Genomic DNA, 22393 nt, shown 5'->3' on the forward strand with positions numbered 1-22393 from the left:
AGGAACGGAGGGAGTATTAATTTAATGCTTTATTTTATTTTCTAATTTACTCTATAAATAAGCTATTGTTTTTGTTCACGAACACCATGTATAATATTTGTTAAGTTTTGCCCAAGTTTTTCATGATTACATGAAGAAATTATGGAAAACTTCTTTACGCCAAAGTTGTTTTATAGAAACCATTGTCGGCATCTATGTCGGCATCTATGTCGGCCTTGCTTTGAATATCCATTTACACGTAATTGTCTGAACCCTTGAAGAAAGTCTACTGGCTTCCACAATTGCTAATAGATATCTCACATTTCATTGCCCCAATCTATTTATCGGCTGATTTTATAGTGTTTGGGACATAAAACCAACCACTATAATTAAACTTGCCAAAACAATGGATCCCGCAAGTTGCAAGTCAGATTACTTTTATTGAAGTTAATTTTAAATTAAGTTATTTTTGAGTTGAATTTGTTGAAAATTGAAGTTCGTTATGTTTGAATCAGGTTTCAATTGACCTAATGGATAAAGGGTTTTAAAAAGTATATAGTTTATCATTAATATATACATGTTAAAACTCATGTTTTGATCATCGCCACTCATGTAAACACTCAATATTTGGGGGCCTTTCCGATGTTGCCATGAGCGACGAGCCCCTCGCCCACTCCAAGCCCAAATGGATTCAATAATCATTTGCATAACAACCGATGAATTTTCACAACATAAATGTGTTTGATTAAGAATTTTTGAATCATTTCAAACTTTGCAACATTAAAAAACAATAAGATATAACTTAAAATAAGTGATACTCGCAGACTTGCAGTTATTAATGCATATGATTTGTGAGAGTTAAAAACTTTAAGATTTCCTTGGATTTACTTTGTCGACATATAATACTAAAGTTATGAAATGACTGTGATTCATAGACTACCACATTTCACACATTGTAGAATGGAGATGTTTGGAATTAATAGTATTGTTTGTCTTATTGTTTCAAATGTGTAAGCACCTAACTTTAGTTGGTAAAGTAGTTGATACTTACTTTTTTTTTATTTGTGCATGGCACATTGGCACTATAGTATTAGTATTTGCCCATGTGATTATCCTTTTAAGACTTTCACGCTCTAGGAAAACCCCTAGTATTGTGTTATCTAAAAATAACTCTTACATTAGGGAGTTTCAGCTCGAACGCATATAAATTTAGACATAATAAAAAACAATTTACTTTTAAAAAGCAAGTTCATTCATTAAGAATAGTTTTTGAGAATTGGATCTTGTCGTAGTTGAAATAAATATGACCTTTTCCAAGTTAGGTCAAGGAATCGAGTCGAATTTCATCTAGTGCTCCACTTTCCTCAATCTATCTAGTTATGCAAAAAAATTATTGAGAACTCTAAAAGTAACAATTAACAGAGTCGAGAAAAAAATGAAATCAATTTTTGTATGGATAATATGCCTTGTGAAATGTGTAGTTGTATTTGTAAGTAAGATGTCGACCAGCCTGTGTCGGCTCGTTAGTAATGAATTTTTCTACTATTGCTCGTCTTAAGTTATAGAGTTTTCTTGTAGTTCTGTAAATTTCGACATTAACAAAACATAAAATCAAAAATAAATTCTTAACTGTTTGCTTATTTTAACTTGCTACTTGTAATTTTATATAAACCTTGAATTTCAAGTTATTTACTTTTTTTAAAAAATAAATTTCAAGATATTACTTTCTACTCCTTTTTCTCTACATTTATATTATAAATACATTCTATTAGTATTTTAATTTATTTATTTTTTGGTTAGAGATTTGCTTGTAGGTGAAAAAAAGGAAGTGACTATAGCTAAAATTAAACTTATATTTCTCCCCTTAAATGTGAGACAAAATTTGATTTGTTTTTAATTTTATTTTGCAATCAAATTTGATTTACTCAATTTTGACTTATATGAATATTTATATATAAATTTTGACTTATTAATTAACTCATAACAAAAAATAGTGAGATGGAATGTTATTAGATTTCAACAATAACGGTAGTTTTATTATAATTTAATTTTTTTTTATCAACTTTAGAAAGTGAAGTACTGGTATTACTTTGGTCGTGAAGTCGAGTCAATTCTGATAAAACTGACCACTATATTACTCTCAATCGGGTATTAATTAGAGGTGTATGAAATTATAATCTAGGTTTAGTATTATCAAGCATTTCTTGAAAAGGGTTGGTGGAATTTTTCATGGAGAATCGTTCCAATGGACTGCTTGCTGGGTATGAAATTCATGGTTTCCGGACCATGGAAGGTATTTCCTTTTTTTTCCTTGATTTATATTAATATTATCAAGTTATTGCCCTTGATTAATTATTTTCTATCAATTTTACTTTTTTTTTGCTTGTTAGAATCTTTATATACGTCTGGAGTTTGTAATTTTTGGTTTTTTTAAAAGATAATGAAAAAGTTGTTTGAATTTGGTAATTTGGTGTCATAGAAGGTTCAATGATTGGGATGATTCTCTATTCATAACAGTTAGTCATAAAGTTACTCATGATGTTGTTTTTAACTAGGTTTATTAAAGAAAAATAGGGGATTTTCATAAAACCTTCTAAAAACCTTTCATGTAATAGTCGAATAGATTCGTTATATTGATTTTTGTGATCAAAGTTCAGTGTTAGAAGATTCTATGAACTAATTTTATTCACAACAATCTATGGATTGGGCAATCTTGAAAATAGCATATACTGCATTTCTGTAACTTCTAAGTTTAAAATTAAGCTATTTGATTGTTCTGAAAGCTGTAGTTATTCCTACTGACTTGTGAGAATACAGATCAATATTTGAGTTTGGATTAGATTTTCTCAAGTTTCTTGTGTGAAGGTACAGGGTAGGTCGAGGAAAGGGAGGCAGCCAGAAACCCAAGTTACTCTTGGGAAAAACTGACAAGACCCGATTCTCACTTGAGTTTTTAGTTGACGAGTAGGAAGTAAGGAAGAGAAGTGTTGTTGCTGGTGCTTTAAATTTATACAGTTATGTTAAATTCATTTTTGTTCATGATTCTGGGGTGGGGACTTTGGGGGGGGGGGGGGGGGGGGAGGCTACAGCCTACAGCTGTATTAATGACTTATTGGCTAGATTCTTAATAGAGAAAGGTAATAGGCATGTTATATTGTTAATTTTATTTCTAATATAACCAACAAGTTGTGGCGGTTCATCTTTTTGTCTAATGCTCATTGCATGATGCCAAAGTAAGAAATCTTCAACGTAGTTTTTATGCTCTTTATTCTGAATTAACCTATGTAAATTGGACTTGTTAATTTGGGGTCTGATAGAATCTTATTTAAAAATTCCTTCCTGATTTCTCATGTAATGGAGATCCAATTCAATGTGTGTTACATAAATATGTATAGATGCTAACGGTGATTAAAAAAGAGCTTTGGAAGTGGCTGGGTAAATAAGTGTAATCATGGATATTGGCATGAAACTTTACCTCTATAATGACATATATTAAGATGACTATGACAATCTTTTATTTATTGCCGTGAAATGGGATGTTAGAGCCATGCTTGAATATGGTGTAAAGAATTGAGGTGTAATATGAGAACATATAGAGAAGATTAGCGAAGGTAGTGTTTATCAAGGGTGAGCAACATGGTAACAAAATGTTACCCTTCTCCTTCCAGTATCAGCAACTTATTCTATTTCCTTCTCTTTCTTTTCCTTTCCTTTCCTTTCATACTCCTTAGTTATTTACTCTCACTATAAACATACCCTAAACCATAGAGGCTCTTTATTTGAAAACCCATCTAGGTAAAGGGTGTATATGATCTTTATACTTTAAAACGCTGAACCTATTGAATGTTTTAGGTTTTATATTTTTTACTATGAGGATGGTAGCAACTTTATCGACAATCAACTTTTTGTGGGTGGAAGGTCGCCCAATTAATGGCTTTATTTTTTTAAATTAGAAGGTTAAGTTCATTTAGGGCTTTATCACACATTTGCTATTCCCGGATATGGCAAGGCATCAATACCAAGAAATTAAGAATAAGTTTTTACTCCTATAATCTAGGGAGTGATTGTTGCAAATGATTTTGCATTGCTTGCACTGCAGTTTCTTTTGGCTACTGTGTGTGATGATAGTCTATAAATGATTCTATCCTTCCATTTATGCTAGAATGTCTAGCATGAAGTTGACTAATAGCAATTATTTCTAGTCTAGAGTTCCCATGGGTTTGATTTGCTTAATTGATGACATATGGTTTCTAACATTAGATTGTTACTTTGATGGGATACATATACTGATGCAAGATCATGAACATTTTTGCTTATTAGATGTGGATGTAGGCATATGCTGCCACTGTGCCTTTCTTGCAAATTTGGTTCAGGCAATATCTTACAAATTATGTTCTCCATTCAGTTGTAATGGGCCAGTAGATATTTAATAATCTTTATTGGTTGGCATACTTATTCTGGTCCAAGGATCAGAAGGCATGAAAGCCTCACTCAGCTTCTCTTTTGTTCACAGATTTGGACATCTTCAACATAATGAAGGAAGCAAAAAGCAGGTGGCTTCGACCAAATGAAATCCATGCTATATTATTCAACTATACTTATTTTGACATCAAAGTCAAGCCAGTGAGCCTACCAAAAGGTAACAACCTTTTCTAGTTTGATATTAGTGGCTTTCATCTATTGCAGCTGTGTTTTAATTTATATTACATATTTTGACAAAACAACTGCTCTATAATAGATTCTTGAGATACCTTGCGCTAGCTAGTTTTCTTGAATCAGTTTTCAGTGCTAGGTGCCTCTTTCCTGCTTATTTTTCTTGTGTGAAATTTTTGTACATCTTATTTATTTTGAGAGGAATTGATTTATTTTATGTATTTTACTAAGCACTTCCTTGATTACGAATAAGTAATAGGTGTTTTTGACTTGTTTCCATTCCGGTTACCATTTGCCATATTTCACTTTGAAATAGTAATAACTCAAGCGGAAGTTAATTCCAAGATGCCATGAGAGTTGAGGGTATATCAAAATTTTTTAAGTTGAGGAAATGTTGAAGCCTATCAACTTTGTCTAGTTGCTTATTCCTTATAGAAAATGTTGGTTGGTATTTTGATCAATTTTCGATATGATAAGGTCATATCATTGTGCTCTGTGATTACGGATGTTGTCATCTCTTCTACTTTCCCCTTATAGGTGGTGGCTTTGGAAATTACCTTTCTCTTTCTTGTTCCCCAGCATTCTTTTCTCTATTCAATCTCTTAGAAGTTTTCTTTATATCACTGGATGTCTGGATCTATTGTTTTGTCGTGTTGCACCAAAATAAGATAAAATACCCTTTATATTAATTTGAAAAGGAGAATAAAATAAAATTAAAAATAGAAAGTTGGTGAATTTGTAACACCATTGAAGAAAGAGCTTAATTAGATCGTCACATCCAAACAACAAGAAAAAGATGAAGATTTCGATCTGCTGGGCCAGTATCTCAAACTAAGAACAGTGAGTAGTAGAATTATTCTCTGCTTCTTCCTATTTATCTCCTTCTCTCAACTCTCCTCTCTTTAAATTTACTTTTGGGATTTTTTTTTGGAAATTAAAAAATATATACAAGCATTTCTAGATTCTCTCCACCTTCTTTGCTTTATTATTGTAATGGTCCGTTTTAAAATACTTAATGTGTCCTTGCCGTGTCCCTTCCGTGTCCTTGCCGTGTCCACGTGTCTGGAAAAATATTAAAATATTGGATACTTCATTTGGCGTGTCGGACACGGATTTTCACGTGTCTGTGTCCGTGTCCGACACACGACACGTGTGTCAAGTGGCGTGTCCGTGTTTCCTTGTCCAGGACCATAGGTCAAATGCGACCCAAATCGCTAGCAACCCCATTCCGATTCATTAGAGCATATATGGAGTGAAGATTGTCAAAAATCTAAGAAATTAGTGTAGGAGCTTGGCTTCTGGCTTAATGGAGAGAAGAGAAGAACGAAGAAGATGAAAGATGCCACCGAATTCTTACTCTTACTACACTGTTAGGTCTTTCTTATTAGACTTGGCCCACCACTCTAAAAGTGGACAAATGAACGTCTTATAAGTTTTTTTACTACATATTATAATTCTTATTACTAATTTCAATAGGTTTCAAAACTTAATTTTTTTAACTGCACTTGGCCTACCCCTTTGAAAGTGGGCAAATGAGTTTTCTTTCTTACTAAAAATCACGTGCTCCCTTTATACATCTTTTAATTTTACTTTTTTATTAATTTACTTTTGCTTTTCCTTTTCTTTTCCTTATTTTAAACATTACTAAAAATAAAAGGTACTATCTTCCCTTAATTTTCTTTTTTTATCTTTTGAAATCTAATTATTAAGTGTAAATTACAATACTTAAAAGGGGAATTCCACGTGGTAGCATCGAACTTTCATGAAACGCCAGTGGTAGCACTTTTGTAAGATTTTTCCACATGGTAGCATCCAGTTTATGCCTTATCTAACTGTTGTAGCAATCTCCGTTAAACTCTTGTCAATTTCCATTTAATTCACCATTTTGACGTTTCTACCCTTATTTAGTGTTGAATCTTGTCTTAATAATTTACCCTAAATATTTGAGAGCGTTGATGAATTAAACGTCAAAATGGTAAATCAAACATTTGAGAGCATAAAAATGATTTAGGGCAAATTATAAAGACAAGAACCAACACTTAAAAAGGGTAGAAACGTTAAAATGGTAAATTAAACGGAAATTGACAAGAATTTAATGGAAAATGCTACGGCAGTTAGATAAGGCATAAACTGGATGCTACCCTGTGGAAAAAACTTACAAAAGTGCTAGCACTGGCGTTTCATGAAAGTTCGATGCTACCATGTGGAATTTCCCTACTTAAAAAGACTCATCTTTCAGAAGTCACCTCAGATAGTGTTCCGTGTATCCGTTCCTTACCCACGTTTCGAACCATGTTGCATTCCGGATAACATAGGATAAAAAGAGTATTATCATTTTTATCTCTCTCCTATAATTTCACTATCTATATCCTAAGCACAAATTCATTACTCCGAACAATCAATAATTACACAACAATGGAATCTTTCAACACTTTACAACTTTGCTTGGTTCCTTTCCATATCAAATGGGAGGAACATATTAGATTGGTGGGAGTGTCTCTTCAGTTAATGATGTTGTCTTCACAATTTTGGTGACTGCCATATTGGTAACGTAGTGAGTTCTTATTGCAGGTGTTGACCTGAATGTATGTATATGACCTTGTGTTTGTATTCTTCTTGTCACATTGAATGCCCTCCCTATTAAGTTTAACAATATTTTTGATGAATTTACAGGTGGTACAATAGTCTTATTTGATCGTAAAAAACTACGAAATTTCAGGAAAGATGGTCACAACTGGAAGAAGAAGAAAGATGGGAAGACTGTCAAAGAAGCTCATGAGCACTTAAAAGTGAGGATTTAAATTTTTGGAATTCTAATTAATTATAATATGGTAAAGTTTTCAACTCAAAAGTTTTTGTACCTGAATTCTTTGTTGTGCATGACTCCTATCTCAGTTTTGTTGATAATGATTACGTTCTTCAGCGCAGAATAGTTAACAAGAATTTTGTTGGTGATTAAGTCTTTTGTAGCTTCATAGTCTCAGATTATTCCTCAATTTTAAAAGTAACTAACGAGCAACTTATATAAAATATTTGTTTGTTGCATGCTCCTGTGATATATTGGGTATAAGGGTATAATGGGTCTTTTATTATTAGTTAGTTTGAGAAAATTGTATAAATAAAGAAGGGGAGGATAGAGAAGATCATCGGAAAAATATTGTTAACACATTGGTGAGTTCATGCTCATTCCTGGGAGAGTAAAAGTGCTCTCGAATGCTTGTCCTATCTTTGCATTTTCTATGATCTAGTGTAATCTTTGATTTACAGTTAAAAGATCTATTTACATTTTCTCTATATACGCTATATCAAAATTCTTGCCATTTTGATACTATTTTGCCTATCAACTAATCTGAAACAATGATTGATCCTTAGATAAAAGCTGCAACTTATTGTTTCTTTCCTTATTTTAATTTCTTTTTCTCAGGTTGGCACTGAAGAAAGAATACACGTGTATTATGCTCATGGTGAAGATAATCCAAGCTTCGTCCGGAGGTGTTACTGGTTGCTTGATAAGTATGTACGTTTTGAAGCATAAGGCTTACTAGTTCACTACTTTCAAAATTTTGTAGAAGTTGAACTAAACTGGTGAAAATTGAAAATCAGATTGTGATATACATCTTGTGGCAAAAGTTATACATAATATCTTAAAGGGTGTACATATTTTTGTGAAGGAAAAAGTTTGTGTTTTTTACCGAAATGTCATCCAAATATGTACACCTTTTAAGCATGTTTGATTGTTTATACACCTTTTAGCAAATATTCAATTATTTATGAAATTTCCATTCAAATATGTACACTTTTAAGCTTATATGAACATTTATTTTTTCAGTTTTCATCACTTTAATTGGTTTTCACATCATCTAATCTTGTATATATACATGTATACACACACACACACACATATACACATACACACACACACACACACACATATATATATATATATATATATATATATATATATATATATATATATATATATATATATATATATTCAACTTCAGCTAAGAATCAAGCTTATATGAGAATTGCGAGAACCATTATATTATAAAAGTAACACTATTTTGTCAATAAGTACAACAACAACAATAATGCAAAGCCTTAATCCCAAAAGATTGGGTCGGATACATGAACCAATATATCAATCTAATAGTCGTTCACATGAATTCTTCTTCTCCATTCATATGGATTTTCGACCCTTTCAATTTTGAAGTCTAGGTCATTCATATCCTTTTCCACTCTTGTCTACCAAGTCATCTTCGGTCTTTCTTGCTGTCTTTTTAAGTCTCTTGAGCTCCAACTTTCAATCTTCCTTTTCGGGTCGCAAATTCCGAGTCTTCACATTTTAAACGATTCTTTTCATATTTTCCTTGATATTTGCAACTCATAAACCTTTTCTTATACCGTCATTTGAAATTCTATTCCTCAAGTTATGCCCATTCATCTATCAAAGCATTTGCATTTTTGCTACTCCTATCTTTCTACTATGATCCTTTCCAAAACTCTAACATATGGATTCCATATAGTAGTGCTAATCTAATGTTCGTTTGATAAAACTTACCCTTTAACTTTAAGGACACACCTCGATCACATAGTATTCCAGAAGCCACTCTCCATTTTTGCCACACACAATTAGATCTATGGGTCACATTTTGTTGGATGTCCCCCATTCTAAGATATGGACATAATGTATTTGTCAAAGAGTAACACCCTTATAGGTAAAAGCAACAATTTTTTGTTAGTTTGTCAGTTTTTTTTCTTTTTATTTCTGCATTTTTTTCAGAAAAAACATTTTATTTGGAAAGTAATACTGTTTTGCCAAAAAGTAACACTTTTCCATCGTTTCTTTTTTCTGAAAGTTCTTTTTTGTGAATAAAAATTTTGTCTGGGAAGCAACTATGAATTAACAATATTTTATCAAACAGTAATATGGTTCTCACGGTTCTCATATAAGCGTGGTACTTACCTGAATTTCTTCATATATATATATATAAATTATGGATTATTTTCCTTATGGACCTGATTATTGTTTTTTTCACTTTTGTTTCAGGACTTTGGAACACATAGTGCTGGTTCATTATCGTGAAACTCAAGAGGTTAGCTACATGGCTTAGCATTTTATTATTAATAGACTACAAAAGCACAAGAGCACATTAAATACTAATACTTAAAAGAGTTGGGATAGTCAGGGGATTTTTCTAATGTCGAAGTGTTGTTGGATTTTTGAGAAATAATTTGTTTTGAGGATGAACTGTCAGCACCTCTATCAAGGGAATGCTATTGCTGTAATTTTTGTATCTTTTTGAGCTTTTTAAAAGACTTGCTCTAGGGTCCTGTTATAATGGCTATGTTACACATACTCGAATAAGCGTCTATGTCTCAACAATAATCTTCAACAATATTATGTTGTGAAAAAACTGCATTTTGTATGGTCTAAATTGAAGTATCGAAATGTCCTGGCCATGTTGAATGTCAAGGATCCAAGACAGAGTAACGTCAAGGTAAACTGAAGATTTTGAGTTTCACATATTGATAACATTGAAATGAATCATGTTCTGAAGACTTGCAATGCTCAGGCCACCCGTACGGTGTCTGTACGACTTGATAACATAGAATACGGGCTGACATTGTGAGAAAATGACCTTTTAATAACTCGGATAAAATCCTAGATCTTGAAATTAGGCACTAAACTAAGGCAACACATATGATAATGTCCTTTGGTCACCCTCACTTGAATGATATTCATAATGCAAAACCAGGCCGCATTGTATTGGTAGCATTCTAAAGGTTTTAAAAAAATTGAACCAATATTTCCCGTGTTTTATTGGTGTAGAAAAACTCCTTTTAGTCCATTGCGAGGGATATCTCATACTTTTTGCCGATATTTAGAGTTACGATAACTGTATCACCATCACCACAACCGTTATTGTGATCGCGACCGTTACGCATTTTTGCACTATGGCATGAATGGATCTGAAATATCCACACGTAATATTTTAAAAAGGAGCATTTTACTTTGTTTGTTTTGATTGCACGAGTACTAATTTTATTTATCTTTAGTAAATCTTAATTTGACTACATATTACAGTAAAATAAACGTGACTTTACAAAGTAAAACTACAGCTGATTCCAACTTTAAGAATTTCCTCTTCAAAACCAAGTCCCTGTGTCTTGAAAATTCAAATTTGATGAGTCCAACACTCGTATCCATACCAAGTCGGATACCTCTATGGCCGTATTCGAGTCTGAGCACAACAGCTGAAGAATAGATCACACGAAACACTTGATTGGTGGAGATATATGGTTATTGCTCTCAAATTGTGGTTTTAAAAAACAGAACAAGTTATTTGATTTATTCTAAAAATTACAGCAGCTTAAATGAGAAGATAGCTCACTGAATGATGTTTATTTTGTAGTTGTACTATAGATATTTTAGTTTGACTTGTCGTAGAAATATCCCAAACTCTTGGCTCTCTGATACAGGCTTCCAATCTGTTTAATTTTACTTGGTTAACCTCTTTTAATTTGCATACAAAAGACGATAGCCTATTAATGGAACAAAAGAAATAATTTGAATCAAACATTCCCTTGTGTTCCCACTTCCTACCTGGTTCATGAGGTCGGGCATTAAGAAAAGCAGTTTAATCCACAAGTACATGGGTGTAGAAATTATGGTGCTCAAATTGAACTTTCACTCCACCCCCTCTTCTTGCAACAACAATGAAAAAAGTTTTAGTCCCAATTGTCGAATACATGAATCAAGATACGATTAGAGTGAGGGATTGTCGGATTCCTTTCTCACCCCAGATTAAAAATCTAATATAAAGTAGAGAGTGCAAATATGAAATAGTGAAACAAAGTCATGGGAGTTCCACCATGATCAAATTTTATTGCTGGCACTTGGCAGAGAAGAGAACCATCAGCTGGTGACTGCACTGTATGACGACTGGAATAGTGTTTCGATCTGGAACAAAAGGCCCAACATCTCAGCTAAAACCTTCATAGTCCATATTGATTTAACAAAAATCTAGCATTTACCATGCAAAAATCTAGGATTTTCAGTCTATTGACCTATCCAAAGTGGACAGCAAAAGCTTTGCTACTTCAATTTAACAGGAACAAATTGTGCACCATAGTGAATTTTTTTAGGACAAGGTAGTTTAAGGGATGGGAAGACTAGGGAAGGGGGAAACGAGAATCAAACCCAGGGGAAAGTGGTACATGCTCTAGTTGAGACCCAATTCTCAAATTAGTTGATAATCGTTTTGTCACAGAAGTGTGGCAATTGTAATTCTGATTTAGAATGTTAGGAAAAGCATTGGGATTTGAAACCATCTGTGACCAATTTGGTTAGGAGAACTGCAAAACCATCCAAATCGAATGGGAAAGCTCCTCCGCGACCAACTACTATTACTTTTTCATACGTATGTGCTGTCAACGCTATCAACTGAGAGAGTGCCTTTTGTAATCGCCATTAATGATGACAATCTTATTATTTTCTGTTCTCTTTGTGGAACTTGCAAGCCTTACTTTGGACCTTGGGCTGAGGCTAATGTTTTATCAGTTGCAGGTTTCTTCAATGACGCCTGTGAATTCAAGTATTCACTCGGATTTATCAGATTACTCAGCTTCTCAGCTTTTGTCAAGGGGCAATGACAGGCTGATCGATCAAGTGTATTACCCATCCATGAAAGAATTTGGAGGTAATTGGTGCACATCTGTCAGTTGTCGCACTATCCCATTTGCAACCTTCACTATCCCATTTGCAACCTCCTATTTTTTCCTTATGTTTTGCTGTATTAACATTTTGTTGTTGAGGATTGAGAATCCCATGTTTTTTAAGACTACTGAGCTTGAACTTGTATTTGGACGATTAATGTCTTCTGACTTTTTGATTGGAATTTCAAACAGACTCTGGTGACAGTATCAACGTTACCAATCATGAGATTAGATTGCAAGAGATTAACACTCTTGATTGGGATGAGCTTTTAGCGTCGAATGATCTTAATCAAGAAACTATAACCACTGAAGGTAAGAAATCTCATTCCATAGTCAATTGACGGATCAGGGAATTTCTTGTCGCATGCTCATCGTTCTGTTCCTTGCCTAGCAGGACAGAGTCCATATTTCCAGCAAGACAAGGGACTTGCTACAAACATCTCAGAAGAAAATGTAAGTGATCGTGATCTTCTCCATACGTGCTTCTTTCCTCCTTTTCTAAAATCATTCCTATTGCCTCTGACTGGTGCTATGTCTGTAAACCTTAGTTGTTCATTCAGAATTAATATTATGTGTTTACCTCATGAAATATGCTATTAGTGCACCTGAGAGAAATATTGTAAGGGATACTCTTACTAGTAAAAGAAATACCTTCATCATTCCCATACAGAAAGGGGTGTTGCAATTCTGTTCATGGAAGATCTCGGATTTTCACTCTTATCTTGTTCTCCTGTAGTTTACTGTTTCTTTTCTACGTGACCGAATCATTGTTAGACTGTAGCCATTAGTTGGCGAGTTTCTAGGTTAGCTATAATTTATTGCATTGAAATGGCTTCCTATATTCTGCCCTCTTTTTGTGAATAATGACCTTTTTACTTCACATTTTCCTAGACATCCTTCCTGTGTTTATTTTCTCTGTGAAAAGTAGCGGCTGCCTAGCCCTCTTTGGGGTGAGCTAAATACAGGGGTTAAGTCATGGGAGGGCTATTATAAACCAAACCAGCTCAGATTAAGGAAAGTCCAATCCAATTATCTATCCAAACTCAGCGTTATGTCGATGGTGTACGTATTAGCAGTCATTAGGGCTGCATCTGACTATATCTTAGCGTCTTAGGTTAGAATCTTGGAGGATGATAATAGCTATGGCGTAGGGTAGTTTGGGCCTTTCAATTCCAGCCGTTTTTGGTTCCACCAAAGTGGAACCAGATCTGGACTGTTCATGGACAGTTTTGATTCCTGTTTCGGTTCCAAGCTATTCCTTAGCAGTTTCAATTGGTTCAAGGGGCGGTTCCAGGCGGGTTGGACGGTTTGGCCTACCAGTTCAATATTTTTTCTTCTAATATGAAGATATAAAACCAAAAACATATTAAAATTATACACGATATACCTTTGCCGAGTATTATTGAAATTAATTGCATGTTTTTTGTCTTTTAAAGATTTACCAAATAGAAAAATCAAATATAATTCTTAGTTAACAAATTAATAATAAAGTCATTTAATTGAACCAAAAAAGGGAAGAAAGAGAACTTGAACCAAGTATCTCGAAGGAATACTAAGTTACCTGAATGTTCTGAAGGAATTAAAGCCCACATAGTTCTTGTCATACTTTTTAATTATAGTTGGCCGTTTTCTAGTTTTCCTTAATCCTATTGCCATCTTTTTGTTGGTTCGAAGTCCCTACTACCTCTCCTCCCAATAATGATAATGCTGATTTATCCATTACCATTCATGGATCATTATCGCCTTGATCATCGTCGCTTTGTAGCCCATGTGTTTTTGTATCAGTTTGATCTCAAATTTTCTTGCATACGTATATTTGTATAGTATGGGGAACAAGACGAGTTGTTTTCCATTGAGAACTCTCCTACCTGAAATAAGCAGATTGCTACGCAGTTGTATAAGCCGGAATTGTAAGGATATTCATTTGCAATTCTTGATAATATTGGAAATTTAATAAATTATTCTAAAATAATAAAACACTCAGGTGCAATTTCAAATCGATGTTTGATAATATACCTGTTTATTAAATATTGATTACATAATTGTTTGTACATCATCTTTATTTGTCTCTATCCAAGCCACTTAACTATATTTCTGATGGAATCTATTAAACCTGATAAATCTTTAATACCCTCTTAACAAGGTAAGTTGATTACATGAGCACAACATTGTATTTCAAATAATTGACCACCTAAGACCAAACCAGAAACATGTTTTAGTTTTAAAAGCTTTTACGTTTGTCGCCGTGTTATTTACATAAATAAAGAAAATCCTATCTAGCAAACTTTATTCTCTACCTTACTCTTGTTTTAATGTTATGACCATTGATTCAAGCATTAACTCAAACACAACAATTCTTTTTTGAATAAGTCAATTAAGTTCTATCCAATCTGTTGTCACTTATCACACATATAAGGTTTATTATGTGGAGTGGAGGATCAAGTATTGGTTGTTAAGTTGACCCTACCATTATTAGATTTTAAAATTTTGGTTCATTCATAATGGTTTTTGTTCATCTAATTTTATTTTTGTTGTTTAAGAGTGTTACTAGGCACTACTCTAAACTGTGGTTGTAAAGCTTTCTATTAAAGTACTCATAGTTCTAGCTTTCACCATGGTTAGATGACATCAAATCACAAATTACATATTCAGCAAATTCATCAATCATTTGGTTATGCTTATAAGGAAAAGATATACCTCCACTGCGCATTTGCCCTACTCACCCACGTAGCTGTGTTTGTTGGTTTACTAGATGCAAGTTTTTTTGATTGCTTTGGGAAATCATGTGTAGATTAATTGTATGCATATATATTCCTATCGTCATTTGGTTTTTCTTTGGACCCGCTACTTTAATCTTCAGCCAATCCTCCGAAAGTTACAGAATTGTCTATTTAAACAATCTTATGTGAACTATCACAAAGATTTCGGTGCTCTAATTCTCACTTTTGCGAAGAGTCTCTTTCCGCATGACCAATTATCTAATTCTCATTCTTTTTAATCTCCATTATATATTAGTAGAGGACAGGGAGGAGTTACATTGTTTCCATCCATAGTAACATAAAACTTTGTGACTTGCCTGCTAGACACGCTGTTACGAATCAGAATGCGGCTGATGAGGTGGCAAGGAAGAAGCCTGATATTGTCTTTGGTTATAGGAGGAGAAGGAAATAAATGTTGAGCTGGCATTTTTTTATATGAGCTGGCATTATTTGTTAATTCTGTTTTGTGGGGGGGGGGGGGGGGGGGGGGGGTTTCTCTTAGAGCCTAGTATATATAGTTGTCGGTCTTTTATTTTTGGCTTATGCTTGTGTGTTTGGGTGATTAATTCACATAGGAGTTTGGGACCACTTGAAGGATCCTCTGTATCTTGCAAAACAAGAATACAGGAAGTAATATTCAGACATACTGTCTTCTGCCTCTCTTTTCTTCTTTCTTTTTCTGTTTCTGTTTCTTTGTCACTTCTGTTTCTTGCTGTTTCTGTTTCTTTCTTGTTGCCTTTTTCTTGTTATACTTGCAGGTGCATAACAATTGGCACACGCTTTTAAGTGTCCATGGACAGACACATTCGATATAATATTGATAAAATGATTGATCTAATAGTGTGTGCTTTATCATAGATGTTAAAAATGTTATCTCAGAAATTCTGGTGAGGCTGCTGTACTCATTTAAATTTAAGCCTTCTTTAAGGAACTAATGTTATTCAATTTGAACTTTGAAGTTTTGGTTACCTTTATATTCCCTCTACCCCATCTCCCAACCCGAGAGCTTATGGTATAATATCCTTTCTGTTTCTGTTTATTTATTCAGCATTTTCTGTTTTTGTTGAGTTTTTCTGCCAAGATTTATTCACCATCCATTTCAAATATTCTGGATCTTTTGTTTTCTCATGATACAACATTCCATTATCCCAATTCTATTAAGTGGCTCCTACCTAGGTGGGGTTGAGAGGTTGAGAGGTTGGACGTATGCAACTTTATCCCTGTAAAACCAAGAGGAGGCTATTTTGCAATAGTTCCGAAATATTCAATAAAATTTGTTTGTAAAATTTTGACTAGTGAAAGCATTAATAGAAGGGTGATAAATTGTGGCTTGACTCTCGAGGTTAGCAGCGGCACAAAAACTTACGATGTTGATAATTCTCAGGAATGCACTATTATTATAATGTATATTTGAAAGCAGTGACGACTCAATTCTCCATTTGATTTGATACATTTTATTTCTTTATGAAAACCAAATTTAAAATGCGCTCAACTAATTATCAATATAATGAGATTGCAAGGAATGCCCCTCCATCTTTCTCTTTTGAGCAATAGAAATAACACAATTACTTGCGCATTTGCAGGGAACGTTTTCGTTGACTAGAAACTCTCAAGCAGATGTGCTCTCTTCCAGAAGCTCAATAAACCCTATTGTAGAAATTTGTTCAACTTATATGGGTGACATGTCTCTCCCTTTGTTGAAGGTTCAAACTGATCAGAAGGAGGAAAGCAGGGTTTACAATACTGGGACAGTCGGTGCAGGGGATTTCTCTGACAATATGGCTAAAGATGGTTTGTTAAGTCAAGACAGCTTTGGAAGGTGGATAAATGAGATTATAGTCGACTCACCCGAGTCTGTAGAAGATCCTACCTATGAATCTTCTGGAGCAACTAGTCACGGATCTCTTGTGTCTTCAGGAGCAGTTAACAATGAAGGACCTGTCCCCTTGCAGAGATTTTGCATAACTGATGTCTCACCCTCATGGGCATATTCTACTAAAGAAACAAAGGTCAGGTGTTATCTTGGAAGAGTAACTATCTTAACTTATATTTATCATTTTACACTTCAATTGGGTCAGATCAGGCAATCACCTTTTTTCTGATTGTAAATAAGTTTCTGATTAGTAAACAACTTTGATGACCGTCTCTTTTTCCCTTTCTGTCTCTCTTTCTCCAGACTCACAAGTCATGACACAGTTGAACATGATTTTTCACTTGGGTAATGCTGTGATGTGCATAGGCCTAAATACTTCAAACACATGCATAAAAGCCACGAGTGATCTAACTCCTTGTTACATTTTGGCATGCTAATGTAGCTATATCAAGACAGCGTAGTTAATCTCTGGGGATTTGGTGACCAAAGGTTTATATATAATCGTAATAGCTTCATTCTTGATGATCAAATAAATGGTGCTGTTATGATTTTTGATTCTTCTTGTATTCACTTTCTATACATCCCACTGCACTTCATAAGCACAGATTAAAGAAAAATGCTTTTTGGCTTATGTTTGTTTATGAGAAGTACATTTTAGCTCTTTAAGTGAGCTCTCTTTTTTATGTTGATTGCAATGCTGATAGAGTCAAGTATGAATGCATTTCTTCTGATGTTCTTTTCTATTTTATTGTAAAATACCAGTTTTTATATATTAGGGAAATTTCACATGGTAACCCTTATTTACAAATTTTTTAATGGTTGCAGATTTTAGTGGTTGGATTCTTTCACCAAGGGTATCAACAATTAGCAAAATCTGATGTATATTGTGTCTTCGGTGACACATTGTATCCTGCTGAAATGATTCAAGCTGGGGTGTTTCGTTGTTTCGTTTCTCAACATAGTCGGGGATCTGTAAACTTTTTTTTGAGCTTTGATGGTAGGACACCCATAAGCCAAGTTCTAAATTTTGAGTTTCGTGATCCTGCATCTACTAATGTCACTAGAAGGGAAAACTCTGATTGGGATATGTTCCAGATACAGATTAGGCTTGCTCATTTGCTTTACTCCACGTCCAAGAGCCTTGACATTCTATCTAACAAAATATCACCCAGTGCTTTAAAAGAGGGAAAGAAGTTTGCTCTCAAACATTCTAATATTTCTGATAATTGGGCATATTTTAGCAAACTAATAGAAAACAGAAAGATCTCTTTTGAACGAGCTAAGGACAGTTTGTTTGAACTCTCTATGAAGAGCAGACTTAAGGAATGGCTGTTGGAGAGAGTGGTTGATGGGAGTAAAATTCTTGAGCGTGATTCTGAAGGTCAGGGGGTTCTCCATTTGTGTGCTATCCTCGGTTACACATGGGCCGTCAATCAATTTTCCTGTTGCAGCTTATCATTGGACTTTAGGGACAAGTTTGGATGGACGGCTCTGCATTGGGCTGCTTACTATGGAAGGTATGGCAATGGTGCACTGTCTTGCTTTGTTTTTCTAATTCTTGATCAACTAATTATATACTCATTTTTTATGGCTTAAGTAGTTAAGTTAAAATAATGCGTCTTCTCTAGCAAAATGTGTTCTTGTGTGGTAATGAAATCTCACTAGAAGGCTCTATTTTTCCATTGACCGAGGTGCATTATCCTTCTCCTGACATTCTGTTAGTTTGAATAACTTACGGCCTATTTGGTTATCGGTGGTAAATGGTGGGAATAGTAATGGAAAATTAGTGTAATTTTGATAGGAACATCTCTTTGCAAGTTAAATGTTCATGCTTATTCTCATTCAACAATTTCATTTTCTTCACAAATTTCATTCTAATGCATTACCATTTGAAAATGTGGTGTTAGTTGGCAATGAAAAATTGTGAACAAAGACTTTTTTATGTTCAAACTTTCATTACCATGTGAATGACATGATACATGTCGTGAAAATTTACACTACAAATCAATTCTTATTCCAATCATTTAGTATCGATTATCAAACAACCATTATTACGTTTTTAACCAACCAATATCGCATATGGAAATCTGAAAGTGTTTAATATAATAACGTATTTGTTGGTTTCTAAAGACTCGGGGCTGGTCAATTTATAACGTTGTAGTAATTTTATTTTTAATTTATTTTTAATTTATTTTATTTTATTTTTCGCAAAATCATGTTATTCTTAATTCTTCAAGCTGGTTTTATACTGTAATTAAACGGATGTACACTTTGATGTTATTGTTTAGATATATGATTATAGATGTAAACTCTCTAATATATTTTTTACAGGGAAAGAATGGTTGCTGTCCTTCTTTCTACCGGAGCAAAGCCAAATTTGGTTACGGATCCCACTTCTGAAAATCCTGGAGGATGCACTGCTGCTGATCTTGCAGCTAAGCGGGGTTTTGAGGGTTTAGCTGCTTATCTTTCAGAAAAGGCTTTAGTTCAGCAATTTGAAGACATGAGAATTGCAGGAAATGCTGTTGGTTCACTCGAGACACACATTTATGAGTCTTCTACTACCAGCTGTGTCACCGAGGAGGATCTCTATCTAAAAGATACTCTGGCAGCTTATCGTACGGCAGCTGATGCTGCCGCACGCATTCAGGTTGCTTTTAGGGAGAAAAGGACTAAGGATGTCGAAGTCTCTAATCCAAAGACAGAAGCACGCTATATTGTTGCTGCAATGAAGATACAACATGCATATCGAAAGTATGAGGTGCGGAAACAAATGGTTGCTGCTGCTCGCATACAGCATAGATTCAAGACATGGAAACTTCATAAAGAATTCTTGAATATGCGACAGAAAGCTATAAAAATTCAGGTAATGTTGGATTTTGTTGCTCTTGAAGTCTTGCTAATTAAAGCAACCTATATTCAATTAGTCTGTATGCATTTGCACTCTACTAGTTCTGTTTTCTAAATTAAAAAGCTAAACAGTGTGCTCTCTTTTGTATCTTCTCTGTATATGTGCGTCATCCAACCTGCATAAAAATAAGATAATATTTATTACCATAAAAACTACTCCATAATATTTATTACTACTCCGTCCTATTCTAATCAAATGTCCCATTTATGCACACTTGTTGATGTACTATTGCAATGGTAAATATCTTTGATTGCACGTGGTTAAAATTATAACAAGTTGATATTAATAAAATTTACATTGAGATAAATCAAATAAAATTTCATTTAACTATGTTTTCACTTATAGATTAAGAAAGAATGATGTCCTTTCTCTGAAAATTGTTCTGATATTGTTTCTTCAGAGTCTTGTAAATTAAAGTGCTGTTTTCAAAATTAATATTTTGGGAAGGAGGGGTTCGATAGGGCAAAGATTTATAGTTCTTTGGTTTCGGATGATAATTGGACTATATTAAAAAGACTTATAAGTCCTGACATCCATGTTCTAGTCTATAAAACCTTTTCATACTACAGTTGTAGGCTTTTAGTTGCTTTTTACTATTTTAATCGACTTTCAGTGTATGATGATTCTGATTTTTCCTCCTTAATTCAGTCTGTATTTAGGGGTTTTCGAGTGCGCCGGGAATACAGGAAGATTTGTTGGTCTGTTGGGGTGCTTGAGAAAGCAATACTACGGTGGCGACGTAAAAGAAGAGGCTTCTGTGGGCTTAAGATCGACATCAATGAGCCTGCTGATGATCAGAGAAGGGACAGTGATACGGAGGAAGACTTTTATCGAGCTAGCAGAAAACAAGCTGAGGAGCGTGTAGAAAGAGCTGTAGTGCGTGTACAAGCAATGTTCCGTTCAAAGCAGGCTCAACAAGAATATCGAAGGATGAAATTAGCTCATACACAAGCACAGGTGTGCAGACTTTTAACACCCCTTTCAGTTTAATATTCCTAAGGGCAGGTAATCACCTCTCGAGTAAAGATGGTTATATCCGTAACCTAATTCGACATTAACTGAATGAGAACTTTACAATCATCTACGACTTACATATCTTAGGCCGAAATGTTTGAACATGGCATGAAACTTTGGCCCTTGTCCTGACACAAACTGAATTCATTATGCTTGTTTGCTACTTAATGACGGACATATCATTTTGTTTTCCTTTCGTGTTGCAGTTTGGATACGTAGAAGCAATCGATTCCTACGACTTTTTAGAGTGAGTCGATTGAGCCGATTTCCAATAATCTATGGGGGGAAGTAATGCTATATCATCTCTGTACATGTCTTTTGAAGGTGTAGATATGTAGAATCGGTGCGTTCGCCCCTCACATAGATACTTCTATCTATCTATTAGTTAAAGTGCTCATAACACTCTGTCATTGTAAGTTTATGTTTCTGTTTAGCTTCTTTTTGTTGAGGGATGTTGTGTAATTTGATGTTGAAGATAAACTATTGAAAGTATTAAGGTAATAACTTGGTTGTGCTTATTGATGCTCCATTTACCAATTTATGTTAAAATAAACTTGTTGATTGATTGTCAATGCTATTGAATTCCTGAACTATTCATTACTCATTGGCAAACTAATATTGCTTTTTCTTTTCTCTTGGTGGAGTTTACAAATATATAACATCAAGTAGTGTTTAATTGGATTTGTATGTTTTACAAAATATTTAAACATTTTTTAGTTATTAGTATTAATTGAAAGTAAGCACATAAATAGAATATGATAGTCAAAGAAAATGAGTATTTAGAGGTGCAAAGAAGTGAGTTAAACAAAAATGCAAGGATATGTTGAATAACAAAATAAACAATATAAATATTAACATTTGGGTCTTTCTCTTCTATGCTAACAAAACTTAATTAAGAGTAGTAAGCAACTAGATATGATTATGGTTTATGTTGAGCAGCTTTTTTATGAGACTGTTTCATGTTGAGATAGGTTTATAAAAGAATATTTTAATGACAAAGTGTCAATTTAAACATAAAAATTGACGCATCAAATACTAAACAATTAACAATGAGTAAAAAGTACGAGAGTGAATGTTTTGCTTAATTAGTTTGTGAAGCGCGTGCTATGTACGCAATTCCAAGTAATCCTATCAAAATTTAGCAAAAACCTTAGTCTCTTGCCTAGCAAGTAAAAAATTTAAAATCTTAGGATCACTACGCAGATTGAAAAAAACATTTTCCCACCACACGAAAAAGTCAAAAGCATAGGGTTACCAGACATGGAATTTCCTTAATTTTTTTACCGAGTTTGATCAATCACTTAAAATTTAATTTTATGGATTTTGTTCTCTTAAATGTACTCATCTTTTTCAAGATCTTTTAAAGATAATTAATTAGGCAAATAAATATGATTTTAAGTCAAAATGTACTCGATTTGAGGTTAGCCCACGTTAGAAAATGTTTTTCAATGGATGACGTCTAAGTCTAATGTCTATCAGTCGTAG

At 33.9% G+C, this 22393-nt stretch overlaps 1 protein-coding gene across 4 annotated transcripts; it reads left to right on the forward strand.

The window, feature by feature from the left end:
• Positions 1-2006: 2006 nt before the first annotated feature.
• LOC130798707 (calmodulin-binding transcription activator 6-like) lies at positions 2007-21426 on the forward strand. Of its 4 annotated transcripts, none has more exons than XM_057661827.1 (13): positions 2007-2272; positions 4493-4618; positions 7306-7421; positions 8057-8145; positions 9683-9728; positions 12197-12335; positions 12544-12663; positions 12743-12804; positions 16694-17119; positions 17809-18500; positions 19315-19849; positions 20543-20851; positions 21115-21426. In XM_057661827.1, the coding sequence occupies exons 1-13, from the start codon at positions 2209-2211 to the stop codon at positions 21157-21159; spliced, it is 2769 nt and encodes a 922-aa protein (XP_057517810.1). In that variant the 5' UTR covers positions 2007-2208; the 3' UTR covers positions 21160-21426. The 4 variants fall into 4 exon arrangements, with proteins under 4 accessions (XP_057517810.1, XP_057517898.1, XP_057517855.1 ...); XM_057661915.1 differs by having other exon boundaries at positions 2008-2272; positions 12203-12335; XM_057661872.1 differs by having other exon boundaries at positions 2010-2272; positions 12746-12804.
• Positions 21427-22393: the final 967 nt, after the last annotated feature.

The sequence above is a fragment of the Amaranthus tricolor genome, chromosome 1 (assembly GCF_026212465.1).
Source record: "Amaranthus tricolor cultivar Red isolate AtriRed21 chromosome 1, ASM2621246v1, whole genome shotgun sequence".
Taxonomy (NCBI): Eukaryota; Viridiplantae; Streptophyta; class Magnoliopsida; order Caryophyllales; family Amaranthaceae; genus Amaranthus; species Amaranthus tricolor.

Coding starts and splice junctions, on each gene's coding strand:
- LOC130798707 (XM_057661827.1), top strand. CDS start 2,209: ATGGAGAATCGTTCCAATGGACTGCTTGCTGGGTATGAAATTCATGGT. Junction 2,273..4,492: donor TGGTTTCCGGACCATGGAAG/GTATTTCCTTTT, acceptor TTTTGTTCACAG/ATTTGGACATCTTCAACATA. Junction 12,664..12,742: donor AGAAACTATAACCACTGAAG/GTAAGAAATCTC, acceptor TTCCTTGCCTAG/CAGGACAGAGTCCATATTTC.